This window comes from Sarcophilus harrisii, chromosome 2, assembly GCF_902635505.1.
Source record: "Sarcophilus harrisii chromosome 2, mSarHar1.11, whole genome shotgun sequence".
In the NCBI taxonomy this organism is placed as follows: Eukaryota; Metazoa; Chordata; class Mammalia; order Dasyuromorphia; family Dasyuridae; genus Sarcophilus; species Sarcophilus harrisii.
The window spans coordinates 39276546-39293908 of NC_045427.1; the positions used below are offsets into that span (position 1 = coordinate 39276546).

At 38.6% G+C, this 17363-nt stretch overlaps 1 protein-coding gene across 1 annotated transcript in view; it reads right to left on the bottom strand.

Moving 5' to 3' along the window:
* The window catches only part of GLG1 (golgi glycoprotein 1), a 145321-nt gene that overhangs the window by 58730 nt on the left and 69228 nt on the right, over window positions 1–17363 (bottom strand). The window contains exons 2-4 of the mRNA XM_031949991.1: window positions 13251–13283; window positions 9355–9441; window positions 7087–7302 (exon numbers count right to left, since the gene is read on the bottom strand). Of these exons, the coding sequence (XP_031805851.1) occupies window positions 7087–7302; window positions 9355–9441; window positions 13251–13283 (336 nt within the window). The remainder of the gene's footprint in view (window positions 1–7086; window positions 7303–9354; window positions 9442–13250; window positions 13284–17363) is intronic.

Consider the following 17363-nt stretch of genomic DNA (forward strand, 5'->3'; position numbering starts at 1 on the left):
GATTTTCCATTCAAGCCCCTACTTCTATATTTAGAATATCTGCTTAATCAGCTAAAGAGAATTACTTTCCAATATTCTGAATTCCACCTTTATTAGAGCATACAAACTATGGAGGATTGGGTTTAAAAGAAGGAGTTTGTTTGGGGTTGGGCCCTGGAGCTGCCAGGTGAGGGCATTCTCAGCAGCCCAGGTGCGTGGCTGCCTAGAAAGATGAAGTGGTTCATCAACATCCCAAAGACCCAACCCCATCAGGGGTGGAGTCTTCTGGGCTACAGGCCCCATGGCCTCTCATCACAGAATAAGGCAAAAAGCTTGGGGCTGGGAAGCAGAACCTGGAAAGCAGATGGTTGCCTTGTTTTAAACTATCTAGATAAACACCGTGTAGGAGACACTCTATTGGGGCTTTCTCGGCATTCAGACCAAAATAAACAATGCAGCCAAAAGACAGGGAAAGGCACAATGGTAGTCAGGAAGTGCTGAAATCCAAAACTTTCTGCCAGGGAAATGTTAGATCATATGTTTGCTAGCACTCCTTCATATTTCATTCTCCTGGGAAATTAATTAAGGAGTATAATATTTATGTAAAAACCAATTTAGATCTTGTTTGACACTTAATAGGAGAATAGTCTGAGTACAGACATTTCTGGAAACCTCTGTACCTTTCCAACCAGCTATCCCATCTCTCAGATGAGAAAATAAACCTCACATGATGATTTTTACCTGCCTAGATTTCTGTTTTACCTCAACGACTGCACAGGATCTCTTTACTCCTTATCTCATGAGAAAATGGGTACCAGACACAAAGTGTGTGCCTTACAGAAGTACAGGATATGACCTGACAGGGAGGAAGGGAAAAGAGGATGGAAAAGGAGAGGAAAAAAGGAGAAGGGAAAGAAGAAAAGAGGGAAGAGAAGAAAAGAGGGAAGAGAAGAAAAGAGGGAAGAGAAGAAAAGAGGGAAGAGAAGAAAAGAGGGAAGAGAAGAAAAGAGGGAAGAGAAGAAAAGAGGGAAGAGAAGAAAAGAGGGAAGAGAAGAAAAGAGGGAAGAGAAGAAAAGAGGGAAGAGAAGAAAAGAGGGAAGAGAAGAAAAGAGGGAAGAGAAGAAAAGAGGGAAGAGAAGAAAAGAGGGAAGAGAAGAAAAGAGGGAAGAGAAGAAAAGAGGGAAGAGAAGAAAAGAGGGAAGAGAAGAAAAGAGGGAAGAGAAGAAAAGAGGGAAGAGAAGAAAAGAGGGAAGAGAAGAAAAGAGGGAAGGAAGGAAGGAAGGAGTCAGTCATTACAGCAAGACTATAAGGGAAAACATATTCACAAGTAAGCCAGAAGCTGGCTAATTGATAAAGGCAATTATTTTGCAATAATAGCTCTTTCAACATGTATGGTTCAATTTGAAATTTGTTTTTCTAAAAATAAAATATAAGATAAAATAAGATATTTACTTTGAAATTTCTATTTCTTAGCTAATAGTACCCAACATAAAACAAAACATCAAAACATGAAAAAAAATACATCTTTATTGGAATTGAGGGAACCCCTCTTGGTAACAATAATTTATTATATTGCCCTGTCGGCTTCTTGGTAGACACAGGGCTCTTGGAGCATAGCACAGAAAGTGTTTTGGAGTCTATCTCAATCCAATGGATACTTGAAAAAGAAACTTTTACTCATTACCAAAAATGTTTATTTTCTGTTTTTACAAAAGTGCACATATATAAGCTATATCAAACTGCCTACCAACTTAGGGATACGGAAAGGGTAGGAGAAGAGAGAAAAAATTTGGAACGCAAAATTGTATTTTTAAAAATGTCTTTACATGTAAATGGAAAAAAATATCATCAATAAGTGTTTATCCAACCTTTGCTGGGAAATCTCTGGTGAGGAGGTAAGGTAGGACAAGCTGGGCCCAGATCCTGGGCATCTGGGGTAGCAGTGTGAGGAGTGCATTCTAGTGGGCAGATGCTACTGAAGTGTCCCATAAAGAAAGAGGAAGGCTGGGCCGGCACCTGGGGACAGCCCTGAAGGATGTGCTGCAAAGTATGTGGGGCAAAGAGGAAGGCAATAAAATTTGCCACCAAGAGCCCTCCATCCTTTTCTCTTCAACGTCTTTCTGGATTTCCCTCCTCTCCTTCATTCCTACATATTTATAAAAAACTACAAAAAGCTCACCTGGAAGAACTTTTGGGGGAAAACAGAGAAAATAAATAGTTAACTCTAAACAATGGCCACATTGGCACTTAGGCTGATTTATATAGTATTAATTTAAAAAAAAAAAAAAAAAATCCAGTGAAACAGCCAAGTTCATATAATAAAAAAAAAAACACACACTACAGAGTAAAATATATACCAAATGATTTGACATATTTTTGCCTCTCTGTCCTACTTTGATTTAGCAAAGAGGAAAGAGGAGAATTCAGGGGCCAAAACCATAAAATGCAAATATGAAAAACGGAGATATATCAAAAAACAAAGAAAAAAGCTGCAATGGAGCTCCTGAACTCTAATGAGCTCCATGACAAATATGAAAACACCTCCCTCCTCCTAATCGCCCACAAACTATCTTTAAACAGCTATAGGTATAAAAGAGACTAAGAGTCTATCAGAAAGCAAACTGATTTAAGAGGGCTAAAATATTTTCAGGTAAATCTTATTTTTCATAACAACTCTGCTAAACCACTAACCAGGAATGACAACAAGCCTCTCTCCTGGTTCCTTACGCCATGTCCCTTACAATTTATCTGCTGAGCTCCTCCATCTCTTCTTTTAGCTCAGCTCTAAGGACAGGCCTCTTCGGTCCTTTGGCTTTGTTCCAAGGTCTGTTCCTGGCTTTCACACACTGCCCCTCACTCCCTTCCCCCCAGTCTCAGGGACAGTCCCACTGTTCAGTTATGAGGGAGCTTTGCTGGGGACTTCTATGATTTCCTCTCTTATGGATCCCTGTGTGTCTCTGCTTTGCTGGCTGTCAATGGCTTTTTCCTTTCTCTTAGGATAAAGGTCACTGATTAGCTTTGCAAGATTTTAGGCCAGAGTAGCCTGGGGCCAAAGGCCCCAAAATATTTTCATTAACTGAAGTAATTAAAGGGTTCTTCCTTCTCTCAAGCAGATCAGAAACCTAAGTAGGTCAAAGTATAGGGAACAGGCATGACCTCACCTACATGGAGTCATTTCCTGGTCTAAGTTACCAATTTTATCCATCTCCCTGAATCTTAGTTCTCCTTCTTAAATTTATATGCAGTTTCTTAAAAGAAAGTGGCTAAGCTTTAACCTAAGACCATTTATCACTGTTTTTCAATGTTTGTAAAAACCAGAAACACAGAGATACTTAAGTTGGCTTCCACACATGTCCCCGTGAAATACTCAATACTCTCTGTACTTGCTGGAACCAAAACCCTTGGCCTTCTCTCATCCATGGACTGAAAGCAAGGCCTATGGCAGGAACTCTGGAGCTAAATAGGTCCAAGACTTCTGGACAATGTTTCTGGCATGAGAGTCATGGTAGATGAATAGAAGATGGCCAGAAAATAAAATAAAACACAGCAGAGGCTGTCCCAAACCGATCAAGACAGAATGGGTTTCAGATAAATGATCAGTTCCCTCAAAAAACTACCATAGTCAACTTTCTCTTCAACTGACACCTTCACCTTTCCCCCATGATACAAACCTATGCTTTAGCATTTCTAGACAAGAATTACATACATGAGGTAATGACTCTGAAGTTAGATTTGTGATTCCTCTGCAGACTTAAAAGACCACACACACACACACACACACACACACGTTTCCCCCCCCCAAAAAAAATCTAACAAAGAACTATCACTTAGTGCCATTATCTTTTTTAATGGCTCCATTTACTTCTTACTAAAGTCAACCACTTTCACACTTATGAGTACCTCCTAAGGAATAAAGTTTCATATTAATTCCAGTAATTGAGGTATCACAGCACACTATAAAGTGTGGACCACAATACCACTTTCATCATAAGTAGTTTTATTTGCTAGAGTTGTCAGATAGATTTTTCCTTTAAAATTCAATTTCTATGATTCTCAAACTAAATTTATTTCCCAGAGAATTCTCAGCTTTAACCATTCTTCCTATTGGTGTAATACATTTGAGAATTCATACACACAGGTATTTGAAAATATAAGAATGCAAAAAATTTAATAAAACAATTAATAAAAATTGCTGATTTGTAAATAATCCCCTGAAAAGCCAAAAATGTCGATAAAGGTAGGAAAAAATTTAGTTAAAGAACTAAAACCTATGTTTGGTAAGCTGGTGAAAATGATATTGTTTCCAATAAATTGTATGCTGGATTTGCATACATCTGCTAGAGAAGAAAACTGCTTCCTAGATGCTGCTCTAAGTATTTAAGAGTAGAAGAGATAACATCTTATTCCTCCTCCATTCTTCTTTAATTCTATAAAAGACTAAAAACAATAGGTAAGAACTTAAGAGTTCTGTAAAAAGCCTTTACCCATTATTCAAGTTATCACTTTTAGAAAGTGGAATTTGCCCTTCAGAGGACACAGGAGAAAATGAGAGTCAACTATTTAAATTCATGGGTAACTTATTCACTCATCACCAATAAAACTAATGATGCAAATCAAAGCTTATTAATTTCCTAAATTGGGAACCTCTCCTTTTAGTTTCAAATGATTTTTGTTCTGAAGTTTGCTTTATGTGAATATAGACTCATCATTTTAAATAATGTGAGCAAGTTATATTGGTAGATAATAGGAAAATAATGGACTCCCTTTCTTCTGGCCACTGGAGGGCATCAGTTCAAACCTCACCACTACTGACAATATGGAAACTCCCTTTATTTTTTTTCACTAGCAGCTGGTTTGCACCTGATCATCTGTTCTCTAGCTTCTGATCATTTTTTAAGCTGCCTCAAGATAAGAAAGGAAAATATCAGCATCGGTTTGTCTGCCTCAGTTGATTAACAGATTCCAGAGAAGCAAACCACTATATGGGAGCACACACCATGCTTCTTCAGCATCAGCAGCTATAGGACTTTGGGGCTGTTTTGGCACCTGGAAAATGGGGCTCAGGAACATCAGACCATATTTAGATCAAGGGCAAGGAAATCCTTAAGGTTTTTATATATTCTGCTATAGAAAGATGGACCAGATCATACACAAAAATGTGCCATCACTTTACATTCCAAGTTGGTACAAATATATCATGCATTGATGACTCAGATACAACAGCAAACAACCTGAAACAATGTCCCATCGAGTCAATTATGTCAATTCTTACAAAGATAATTGTATTTCTGCCCATATCCATTATTTAAGACCCTTTGCAATTGGGGGAGATCCGTGTGAAAGTAACCGTGATAGCAACATGTGAAAAGGTTGAAATTGTGGCTGTACGACGACAAGGGAGAAAAAAAATCTGTTCAAATATTTAAAAGCATGGAAAATGTTGTCTTTAGCTCTAAGGAACTAATCACATGACCATTTCACTCAATAACAAATCAGAGAGGGCAAAAGATCAGATAAATTTTCTTTTATAAATCATTCCTCTTCAGTAAAGAATTAGTAAACAACAATTAATAGCAGAAATTGGACGTCCTTATGTGGATGTCCTCTCTCATTAGCATCCAGTACTCTACTGGACTTTTACCCTTCCCTGAAAGGTAAATGGCTAAGCCAGTCAAAACCACATGAAGTACCTCCTGTGGGCCAGGCATGGTGCTAAGTCTGAAGATGAAAGACAGGCAAAAGACGGCTCCTCCCCTCCAGGAGCACTTTGTCTGCATGGGAAGGATGCACGGATGAGGACTATGGGCAAACTCCAGCAGGATAACACCCTCCCCGAGACGGGAGGGTGCAGCGGTAAGGAAGATGGGGACAGGCTGCCTGGAGAAGATGGGATTCTAGCTGAGATCCGAGGGAGGGCAGGAGTTGGTGATGGGGAAGGAAAAATGCCTCTAATGGTTGCTACAAGAAGGGATGGGAAGCCACTGGCCACCGCAGAGTTGGGGAAGGTGGTCAGTGGCGCTTTATGACAGCCTGACCAGGGAGCAGCGGGCGGGGGACAGGAGCAGGATTTCAGTGTGGGGGCTGAGTCACAGAGCACAAAAAGCAGAACAGGCTGATGTCAGATGCCGAAGAGCTTTCTGTGCCAACCGGTACCCCACTGGGTCTTTCCCCTCAGGGGCACAGAAGGCTTGAGTCAACGCATGAATCTGTGGATGATTATGTCATCTGTGCACTGGCTGGCCTGGAGAGGGGAAGCTACAGAGAGGAGAGAGAGGGAGGGAAGCAGGGACATGGTGCTGGGATGGGCAGGAGAGCTCCCGAGGCCTGCTCTTCTCGGGGCCTCCTCTCCAAGTCACCCTGTACTGATTTTCCTAAGGAGAGGTTCTGGCACAGTGTCCCTGGGACCCCCATCCAACCTGCCACAAGGCTCCATCTGCCGTCTCTGGGCCTTGTCCAGAATATGTTCCCTCCTTCCTCTGCCTTCTGCTCCCCCTGGCTTTCTCACACTCCCCTCAAGGGTCATCTTCCAAACCCAGGCCTGGTTGTGCACTCCCCGCTCTGCCAACCTCACCACACATATTCTGTCTCCTCTACTAGGAGGGCAGAGAACAGTTTTTGCCCATGTGAACAAGAGCTTAATGAATACTTGTTAGCCGATAAATTAAAAGCTGCCCCATCATTTTGAAGATAAAGTTATTCTCACTGCAGAATAATTCTTCCCACTATACCTCAGATAATTACTTAAAATACTTTGTAGGGTAAACCCCACCCCCACCCTCTCTCCTTTTTTTCTGGGACAGTAACTCAGAAATGTATAGAACAGGGAGCCGTACACTGGTGATGAGACAGTGAATAAGGCCGGACGCAGGCTGCCATGCACGGCTTCCTCTATTTCCTATACGGAGCCCAAAGGCTCAGTTCTGAGCCACTACAGACACCCCAACTACCATAAATTGTAATGGCTCAGAGGTAGGAGGCAGTGAGAATGAGCAAGAATTCCATTTGGTTTTTGATGGCAAAGTCGAGAAGATCTCTATGGTCCTGTTATATATTTAATGTCTGCAACACCAGGTTCCTAAATCTTTTAAATCCTTCTATTACAGGTACCTTTTCTCCGAGACGGATGCTGCCACACTTCAGAATGTTGATGTCATTTTTGCAGTCATCCATGAAACCACAGATGAGACGATAATCACTGAAGATAATGGCTGTCATCTTAGTTATATACTGATGACACTGGTATTCGGTAATGTTGCCCCTGTGATCCACCAAACAGGAGACCAAGTAGCCCTTCCCAACTGGCTCTTCAGCACATTCTTTAATCTGTTGAAAAGAAAGGTGTTTTAAAAGCATCAGTTTCTGTTATTCTCAAATAAGTGTAAATCAAGACTCAAAGGCAAAATGGTGTTTTACATTACTGAGATCATTGTGCCCTCTACCAGCAACACTTAAGGCTTTCAGCTTGGCCAAAATTTGCCTTTAAAGGGAAGAGATGATTTAAAAGGTCAAGTTCTGATAGATAAACTACTTAGAACATCCTCAAGTCAGGCAAAAGACACCGAGACAAGGGGCACTGGTCTAGGGAGCAGACTCCAAAGAATCTGAAACTCTAGAAACAAAATGTGAAGCTGGTAGTAATGACTTTCTAATCTAATCTAGTATAAGTTTAGAGGAAAGGGACAGTAATTTCAGGTTAAACCTATAATTAGGCAAAAGGGAAAGCACATTATTTCTTGTTTGGGACAGTTTTACGTTTTGCGTCATTTCAGCTTGAAAATGTTTTAAATCTAGTAAAATCCAAACTAAATCTCACAATGTCCTAGCACAATCACATTTTCAAATTGGTTTTCAGGCTATTACAGTTATTTGGCAAAAATCCTAAATTTGATGGGACTGTGATACAATAGGTATACTGTGCCACTGCCATTGTTGTACCCTCAGTATTTAGTAATCGACGTCACACTGCAAAACCAAGAGCCCACTTAGAGAGTTACAAACCCCACCACAGGTCAGGCAGGCATCTTCTCTCCTAGTTCATCACAAATGAGTACATGGGCAGTTGTTAGGGTTCAATTAAAAGCTTATGTTATTCTACCTTTGCCATTGCATTTCAAGAACAAATGCTTCAAGGAGGGCCCAAGCCCCTCTACTTTCACTACTATGACTGCAAAGCATGTTCAGAACATAGACAAATAAAATGAAATAAGTTCCATTAATGAAAACAGTTAAATAAAAAGCAAGCAGCATTTGGTGTAACTATGACAAATCAAATGAGTGTGGTTTTAAGCCCAGAAATTTTCCCGTTTACTAGTTTGCTCTGGGAAGCCAGAAGGGAAAGGGTTCTATGAGAATCAGACAATCCCCTGATTGCTGCTATCTTATTTTCCTGGTTCCAGAACTAAATCTCTAATGAATGAAGAGACTCACTCTTAGTCTTCAATCTTTCCAATCTAACCATAAGAGGTTAGAAGGTCACAATGAGTTCCCTCATTAAGTATTACCTTAGTGTCCAGTAAGTAACAGAGTAGGTTCTCAGTGTTTAATGCATTGAATTTTAATCTGATACTCTCAAACTGTGGCATGGATAGAAGTCCTTAATTTTGGAGAATAGAAATTGCTTTTTTTAAGGAAATGTGAAATTAGGGAAGATTCTCATCCACTTAGGGAGGAGGTCTGCTCTGGACCTGTCCCAAAAGACTCTCCACCTAAAATGAGAGGGCACCTAGGAAGTACTTTCAGCCCAAAGATGTTTTGGGTTATACTGATTGCCAGTAAGTAGGGATTTTTACATCAAGGTAATACTCAGCTGCCAAACTGGCAGTGCCATACATTTGGGTTATACTATAAATGGCAGCTCTTGGTGGAGAATGGCATCTCCTCTAATTTTTCACATTAAGAGTCCTCTCATATTCTCATTTCCCATTCTATACTGACTTGCTGATTATCCTCCCTGGGTCTTCACTTTTAAATTTAAATGACCTCCTCAAGGGGATATGATAATGCCACCAGCACAGCTTAAAAAACACCCTCTCTCCCCCCACCCCTCCAGTAACTTCAATGTTTGGGGACCAGTCTTTTAACATGCTTTGGACTCAGGCTGTAAAATCTGGGAATATGGCAGCAAGAGAAGCTGTTTTATTACTGAATTTTACAGGGATTCATTTGGGAACCAAAAAACCCTCATGATATTCAGTTTGGGTCAACAGGGTCTTAAAGAACAACCTCCTCCAGTCCACAAAAAAAAGCCTAAAACAATGACAAATTACATAAAAAGGAAAATGTATCAGTTCTTTCCCTTCTTCATTTGGTCTAGTTATAAATATTTTCCCCAGATAAATCTACTGCTCACCCACAAATTCTTCCATTATAACTTACTTCAGATATGGTAGATTTGCAGACTTCTCTGGCCACAGATTCAAATTTGGGATCTGTAGTTAGATTCAGTTTATAATTCCACAACAACTGGGACAAAATGAAGGGGAAAAGCCAGGTTAAGATAATGGAACATTTAGCATCATTACTGGTTGAGTTACTGCAAAAAAGACAAAAGTCCATTGTAGAAAGGCAGATAAAATACAACTGTATTTCAAAGTAATGGGGACACTAAGATTACATGTTATCACATTCTTAATTGTAAAGAAGAAAAGTCCTGTGGGAACAAAAATAAAACCATTAATGAGATACCTTTCAAAAATACACACAAAGCTTTGGACTCAATCATTTAAAGGCCAAGAAAATCTGATTTTTTACATTTTCTGACTGTCAAAAAATACAAGGAAGAAAAACAGGAGATGCCAATTTGAATTTAAAACAAAGTGACAATCACTTAAATACCGATTCCAGGTTTTAGTATCAGTCTCATTAACACTGGATCAACCATAGGTCTTTTTTTTTTTTTTTTTGCTGAGGCAATTTGAGTTAAGTGTCCAGGGTCACATAGCTAAGAAGTATTAAGTGTCTGAGACCAGATTTGAACTCAGGTCCTTCTGACTTCAGGGTTGGTGCTCTATACACTTCACCACTTAGCAGCCCCCATAGGTCAATTTTAAGGAGGGAAATTAGCTTTTAGAAATAACCTATCTCCCTCTCCCCCTCCCCTCCCATCCCCCTAGTCCTTTTGACATCAAATGACTCATTTCAGGAAATTCATAGAACCAAACCAGTAACTCCCACATTCAAAGTTACAAAAGAAAAGTAGACTCCAAAATTTACCTTCTGAGTTTGGCTAAGATGGGACAGGCACAAAACAAGTACAGGATCCTACAAATATCAGCAGGAACAATAGCTATTCCCCAATAAAATAATAAAATTATTCTTCAATAAGAATACCAAGGTGCTTCCCATCTGTGTCTTCAATATTCCTTTATTGTGAAAGGTCAATCACAGGTTCAAGAGCCTGAACAGTTTGAGAAAATGAAATGGGAAAGAACAGAGAGGAAAGAGCAGATCTTCAAGAGATGCCCAATCACTGCTACTTAAAAGAATCCAGGCTATCAGAGGTACCAGGGATGGAAGAGGACTGGATGCTTAGAGCTCCATTGCTGGACATATAGCAGGAGCTCCAAACACTTGTCAATTGATTTAAATGGCCATGATCTGCATCCAGCCGTGTACCCACACTACCCATTGAAATTAAGTAATATGACCTTACAGGGAGGGGGCTTTCTTTTCAGAAATGTGCTGCCACTGTGGTTCTCGAAAGCTGTTTTTCATTCTTTTACAAATGAATCTCATTTAATTTGTTCCTGTTAGAGGCCAATTCATTTGTGCTTAATTGTCTTTTTCCAGGATTCTTCCACAGCTTAGTTCTATGTTACATTTCACAGGCAATATTTGGTTTGTTTTTTCACTAGTCCTTGAAATACTACTGTAGAAAAAAATCTCTGGGCCATCTGTTTGAAACAGAATAAAACCTGACCATGGAAGTTAATACCCCACTTTCACTGTATACTATGCTTTTATAAATTGGCACTGACATCTCATCTTGAATATATGTTCTTTCAATCAATAAGCATTTATTTCAACTATTATGTGCCAGGCAATGGGAAATGGAAACAGCAACTTGCATTTATATTATAAGACAACATGAATATACAGAATAATACAAAATAAATAGAAGGCAGTCAGGGATGGAAGGTTCTAGCAATATGGGGTGGAGATGGGGAAAGAACCCCTGAAAGTAAATATTGTACTTCTTTATATTGATGTTTATATACATACAGCAGTCATTTGAGCATTTGGTTATGCTATGAAATCTAAATGTTATCTTGAACTGAAAAGGAAGAAGTGCATCCCAACAAAATTACTGTCAACCTTAAAAAATCTTAAATGTAAAATTCAATGTAAAAATCCATCCTAAGGGTCACTGTCTATCTGTGAAGGTCTTTTTATACCAAAGTAAATTTTATATGCAGCACATCATTTGGTTCTCTATAAATGTGAATACAGGAATTACTGGCAAATCTATGATAGGATTTTACAATTTTAAAAAGTGGTAATACCAATCAACTAGAATTCAAAGCCACAGTAACAGACAAGCTACGTTTGTTCAACTAATGTCCAAGAACACTACGAGAAACTTAATAGTTATGTTATACTATTAATAAAAATCTATCAATTAATAGGGCAGCTAAGTAATGCAGTGAATACATCACTAGGTCTGGAGTCAGGAGACCCAAGTTCAAATCCAGCCTCAGACACACTTCCTGGACTCTGTGATCCTGGGCAAGTCACTTCACGTTGTTTGCCTTAGTTTCCTCATTTGTAAAATGAGCTGGAGAAGGAAATGGCATGAGCTGGAGAAGGAAATGGCAAACCATTCCAGTGTCTTTGCCAAGAAAGCTCTAAATAAGGTCACAAAGAGTTGGGCACTATTAATCTACAAAATCAAAAATGATACAAAAGCGGATGCCTCAAAACCAGTTTGCCATTAAATGCTTGTTAAGTAACTTTGCTCAAAAAGAACTCCAAAGTAAAAAAAAAAAAAAAATTTTTTCAACATAAGCTACTAGAAACTAATTCTGGTTAATGGAGTTATAGAGCTTAGCTCTCCTGATCTTTCATTAACAGATGTGATTCACATTATTAGACAAAGACAGTTTTGGTTTCTGGCAAAGAAATCCTGCCCTGCCCTAGAATAGGTTTGTATTAACAAATATTATTTTACAAAGTATTAAGTATGTTGGAGTTGGAAGTGATTTGATTCATGTCTTTTTATCCCCCTGCACCTAGTAAAGTGTTTGACATATGATGAATGCTTATGGTTAATTACAATCTACAATCTTATATTCTGGGGCAGATCTACTGGTCAGAAAGTCAATTATAAAGTAAAACAATCTTATTTTTAAAAGTGCAGTATCCCCTATAAGTCCTAAATACTAGGATCAAAGATGCAAACTAAAAGATTTCTTTCTTACATCTGACTCAATGCTACTCTCTTAAAGAATAATTGTCCAGGGGCAGCTAGGTAGTACAGTGGATAGAGCACCAGCCTGGTTTCAGATATCTAACACTTCCTGGCTCTGTGACCCTGGGCAAGTCACTTAACCCCAATTGCCTCAGCAAAAATAAACAAACAAAATAATTGTCCAGAAAAAAATTTTCTGCCTGCTTGAGAGTTTAAATAAGGCAGACAAAGAAGAATAACTATGAATCTCAGAACGACTCAGTCTTATAAGGCTGCAAAAAAGGATTTAATCTCAAGATCATGGGCCTTTGGACTGTCTTCTGCATCAAACTAAACTAATATCAAGAGCCTCTAAACTATAGTACCCTGTAAATTAACTCACTGATTGGTGTGTAAAATTTCTCCTTTGACTAGGACAAGTCTCTGCCAATGAGTTGAATCAATGGCTGAATATTCTAATATTTTTTCTCTCTTTATTTTAATATAAACTAAAAATATAGGGGTATGGTATTCCTTTTAGAAATTCAAGTAGGAATAAAATATAATTCACAATAATACTAAATCTTTTTTCATGGTAAATACAGTCAATACTTGATTATTTGTTACTGGTAGCTTGTAAACACAGATTCCTTTTTTTTCTTTGTTTCAGCATGTACAATGTTTTATAGAACTTTCATATTCCTGAAAAATGAGGAATACCTATGTGCAAAGCAGGAAAAAAAAAAAAGTTTTTAACACAGCCCTCTGTTAAGATAACCAAAAACGCTTTAAGTGAACAACTCAGGAACTACTCAGAACAACTCAGTCTACAATGTCTACAATCCTAAAGCTTAAAACAAAGAAAGATCACAAAATCTATACTTACATGATTGCAGTCTGATGAAATTTCATTGTCAGGCTAGAAGAGAAAACAGAAGAAGAAAGGTTTAAGTATGTGTAACATTGTCCAAATGAGTTTAAAGATAAAGATCTACATATTCTAACTATGCTTTTAAAAACAGGTTTTTCAATATGAGGAACAACATCTAAATTTATAAAACTGGAGACTCATGAGTGGAGAAAAATTACCTAAAAGGAAGGGATGCCACAAGCTATATTAAGGATGGTAGAGTTTGAGGGAGGCAGACAAATAAATTACACAACTGCTGCAGAGAGGAGGGGAAGTTCCTTGTAAATTCAGAACAGGAAGAGTGTGGATATATACTGGTTCACTCATTTAAAGCTAACTCTCAACATATGAAAAACCCCTATTTTTTTTTTTTTAAAGGCAAGCTTCTTGAGTGAATTTAAAATGTTATCTGATTTAGAAAGTTTTCCACGTATGGACAACTTTATGAATATACCTATTTTGTAAAAACAAAATCTACACAATCAAATTTGGAATTTAGCCTTTTCAAAAACTACATGACTTGACAAAGTTTAAGGAATTGTGTTATCTGAAATGGAATTTGAAATGAATATACGTTAATTAAATCATTCACAACTTTTAAGAGGAAAATAATACACTGTTCCAATTCCCTTCAGGTTTCCATAGTAATTCAATATGAATACTAATAGAATTCATTAAAAAAAAAATGCTAGGAGCCTTTAGTTAAGATATCAGGATTAAATACAGACACACCATGTGCTAAGAAATACTATGAGAAGTTCAGATTGTGAGAAATCAAATGCTACTCTGAAAATGAAAAAATTTTCCATTAGAGTAAGGAAGTGGCTTAGAAGACATGGAAAGAATGGAAAGATTTAAGCAAAATAATGTGAGGTAAAGTAAGTAGAATTTGGAAAACAACATATTCAATGACTATAATTAACCAATCAATCAATATTTATTTGTTATTAAATATCAACTATTTGCCTGATACTGGGCTAGATGTTGGCAATACCAGTACAAAGAATAAAACAATTTTCACTTTCAACGACACTACACTTTACTGGGGGAGACAACATATAGAAATATATACAGAATTTTTTAAAAATTCAGCAAATCCAAAGTTGATTTGAAGATCAGACACTAGCTGTTGGGAGCTCTTGACGATGGCGCTTGAACTGTATCCCAAAGAGGGAGAGATTCAAGATGATCAGTACAAGGCACTGAGAGGCGCTGGGGAGCCCTGCCGAGAGGAGGAGGTAGCATGTCCACCCAGGCCTTGATGAGCAGGGACAAGAGAACTGGACTAGATGGGAATACAAAGGCAACCAGAGGGAGGCAATAAGAAGCCACTAAAACTGGCTGAGGCTGGAGGGTTAAGCTGTGGTCACAATGGAAATGGAACCAACATCAACAGAAAACTACAAATCAATGTTGGGGAATGACATATAACAAACAAACCTGGCCCTCAAAGATGAGATAGAAAGAACTTAAAAATTCTTCACTTTAAAGGATAGTTCTTTGGGGAAGATGTGGGAAATGTAAGTGAATTAAAACCAAAAGATAGTGATAAAAAAATGGATTCCAAAAACGCTGGTAATGGGCTGAATTACAAGTTATAATCCAAGATACTGCGAAGGTGGTGAACCTGAGTGAGCAGAAGAAAGAGGAGCCCTGAACAGAAACCATAATTATAGCAGGCACTCACACAGCTCTTCATTTGTTCCTCTGTAAGAAAGGTGCTACTATTCCCATTTTACAGATGGGAAAAACTGAGATAGGATCACACAACTTCTTGTTGATTCGTTTCAGTGCGTCTGAATTTCTATAACCCACAGAGGTTCTCTTGTCATAGATACTAAAGCCATTTGCAATTTCCCTCCCTAACTCATTTTACAGATGAGAACTGAGGTAAAAGAGTAAAGGAATTTGCCCAGAGTCACACAGCTAGTAAGTGTCTAAGGTCACATTTGCACTCAGATCTTCCCAAATCCTGGCCAATGCTCTATCCCTTGGGTAACCTCACTGATTAAGAAGTGTCACACAACTAAGATCTTCCTGACTCCAACACTCTATACACCGGGCCACTAGGCTGCCTAATCATAAGAGTTAGCATTTACACAGCACTTTATAGTTCAAACAATGCTACATGTCATCACAGCATTTGATTCTCATAAGAAGTCCGACATTCTAGCCACCATGACACCTAGCTTCCCAAAGATGGATGAACTGGGGAGGAATGGGGAAAGGAGATGAGAGAGACTGGGAGAATTTTGGGAGTAATCATCTGCACTAAAATGATCTTTAAGCAAAAAGATCAACCAAGAGCAGCCACAAAAGACCAGAGGAGGGTGCTGAGACACTGTATCCCATGCTACCAGAGAATGTATATAATACAAATATAAATAAGAGGCACTGTATAAATAAGAGCTACTGAGATGTGGACAGGCTTCCCTCTCAGTAGCATCTGTGGGGTTGGGGGTTTAAGGAAAACAATATTACAAGGGGATCTGGTTCAGAAACACATCAGATTTCTTTCCAACTCAGATTCTGAGATTTTGTAAAAGATTATCAGAGTAGCTGAACACAAGAAAGCAACTCAGTAAGAAGGGTAGAAACCTTAGGAACCCAAATACCTCACTGGGTGCTACAACTCAGTTCTCATTCCCAAGCTGTCACATTTCTCAGAGACTTGGTTCAACTCATTTTAACAGACAGATTATTTCTTATTCTACAATAATAGAGTTGGTGGAGGAGGATTCTAGGAAAGTAATGGAGTAGAGGTTGGTAAATTTCAAACTCTCCAGATTTCCCACAAACAGAACAAATTTGAGCCTCAGGGAAAATACAGATGAAAAATCAAGAAGCCTAAGGGCAGAACAGAGTCCTCCTGGTACAGTCCTAGAAGATCTGAAGATAAATTCAGGGATTAACCTGTTTGAAGGACCAACCCTTCCAGGCTAGCTCTACAGAAGCACTCAGTGGGGAACCCTTGGGTGAGCTGGGTGTAGCTGGAGCCTCAGCAGGAACCACAGAGATTTTCACCTTCTGAATTGTTTGTGGAGTTGGAGTTGGAGTCTGGGAAGACTGGGAGAACCCCTCAGGCCCAGCTGTGCTACAGTGCCATAGCCCTGGGTGAGAAGGAGCAGAGCCTTGAGTGTGGGGGTAGGAACACTGCAGGCTGAGGGCACTTGCTGGAGGGGGAAGCTCTTGGTTTGGGGTTCCAGGTCAGGGGGAGAGCTGAAATGAAGCTAGAGGCACCATCCCTTTATCCCAAGATTAGAGGGGCTTAACACTAATACCTCTTATTAAAAAAAAAAAAAATGAATGGCAAAGAAGAAAGAACCCCACCATAGAAACTTACTATGGGAACAGGGAAGATTAGGGTTTATCTTCAGGGGAGGACATTAAAGTAGGAAAAAAAAAAAAAGTTTCTACCCCAAAGGGTAATGTGAAATGGCTCTCTGCCCAGATAATTTATAGAAGAACTCAAAAAATGAATTTAAAAATCAAAAGAGAGACACTGAGGAAAAACAAAACAAAAAAATAAAAACCACCCAAGAAAAACATGAAAATTATGCAAAAAAAAAAAAAAAAAGTTAAACCAGCTAGAAAAGATGATACAGAGTCTCAAAGATGAAAATAACTCTCTGAAAATTAGAATCGGGTAAGGGGAAGCCAATGAAGCTATCAGGAGCCAAGAAATAACAAAACAGATTCTAAAGAATGAAAGAATAGAACAAAATCTGAAAAGCGACAGTTCTGGAAAACAAATCAAGAAGAGAAAATACAAGAGTAATTGGACTGCTAGAAAATTGTGACCAAAAAAAAAGAATCTCAACACAACAATGCAAGAAATGATCAAGAAAATGATCCTGAATTATAGAACATGAGGAAAATTAGTAATAGAAAAAATTCACCATCAACACCTCAAAAAGATCCTTTGTGGAAAATACATAGGAATATTATTGCCAAATTTTGAAACCCCCATATCAAGGAGAAAATTTTTGCAAGTAACAAGAAAAAAACAATTCAAATATGCTGAAGCTGTTGAGGTCAGGAACCAAATGTTGAGGTGTAGAACACATGTTGAGGTCCACATTTGGGGTA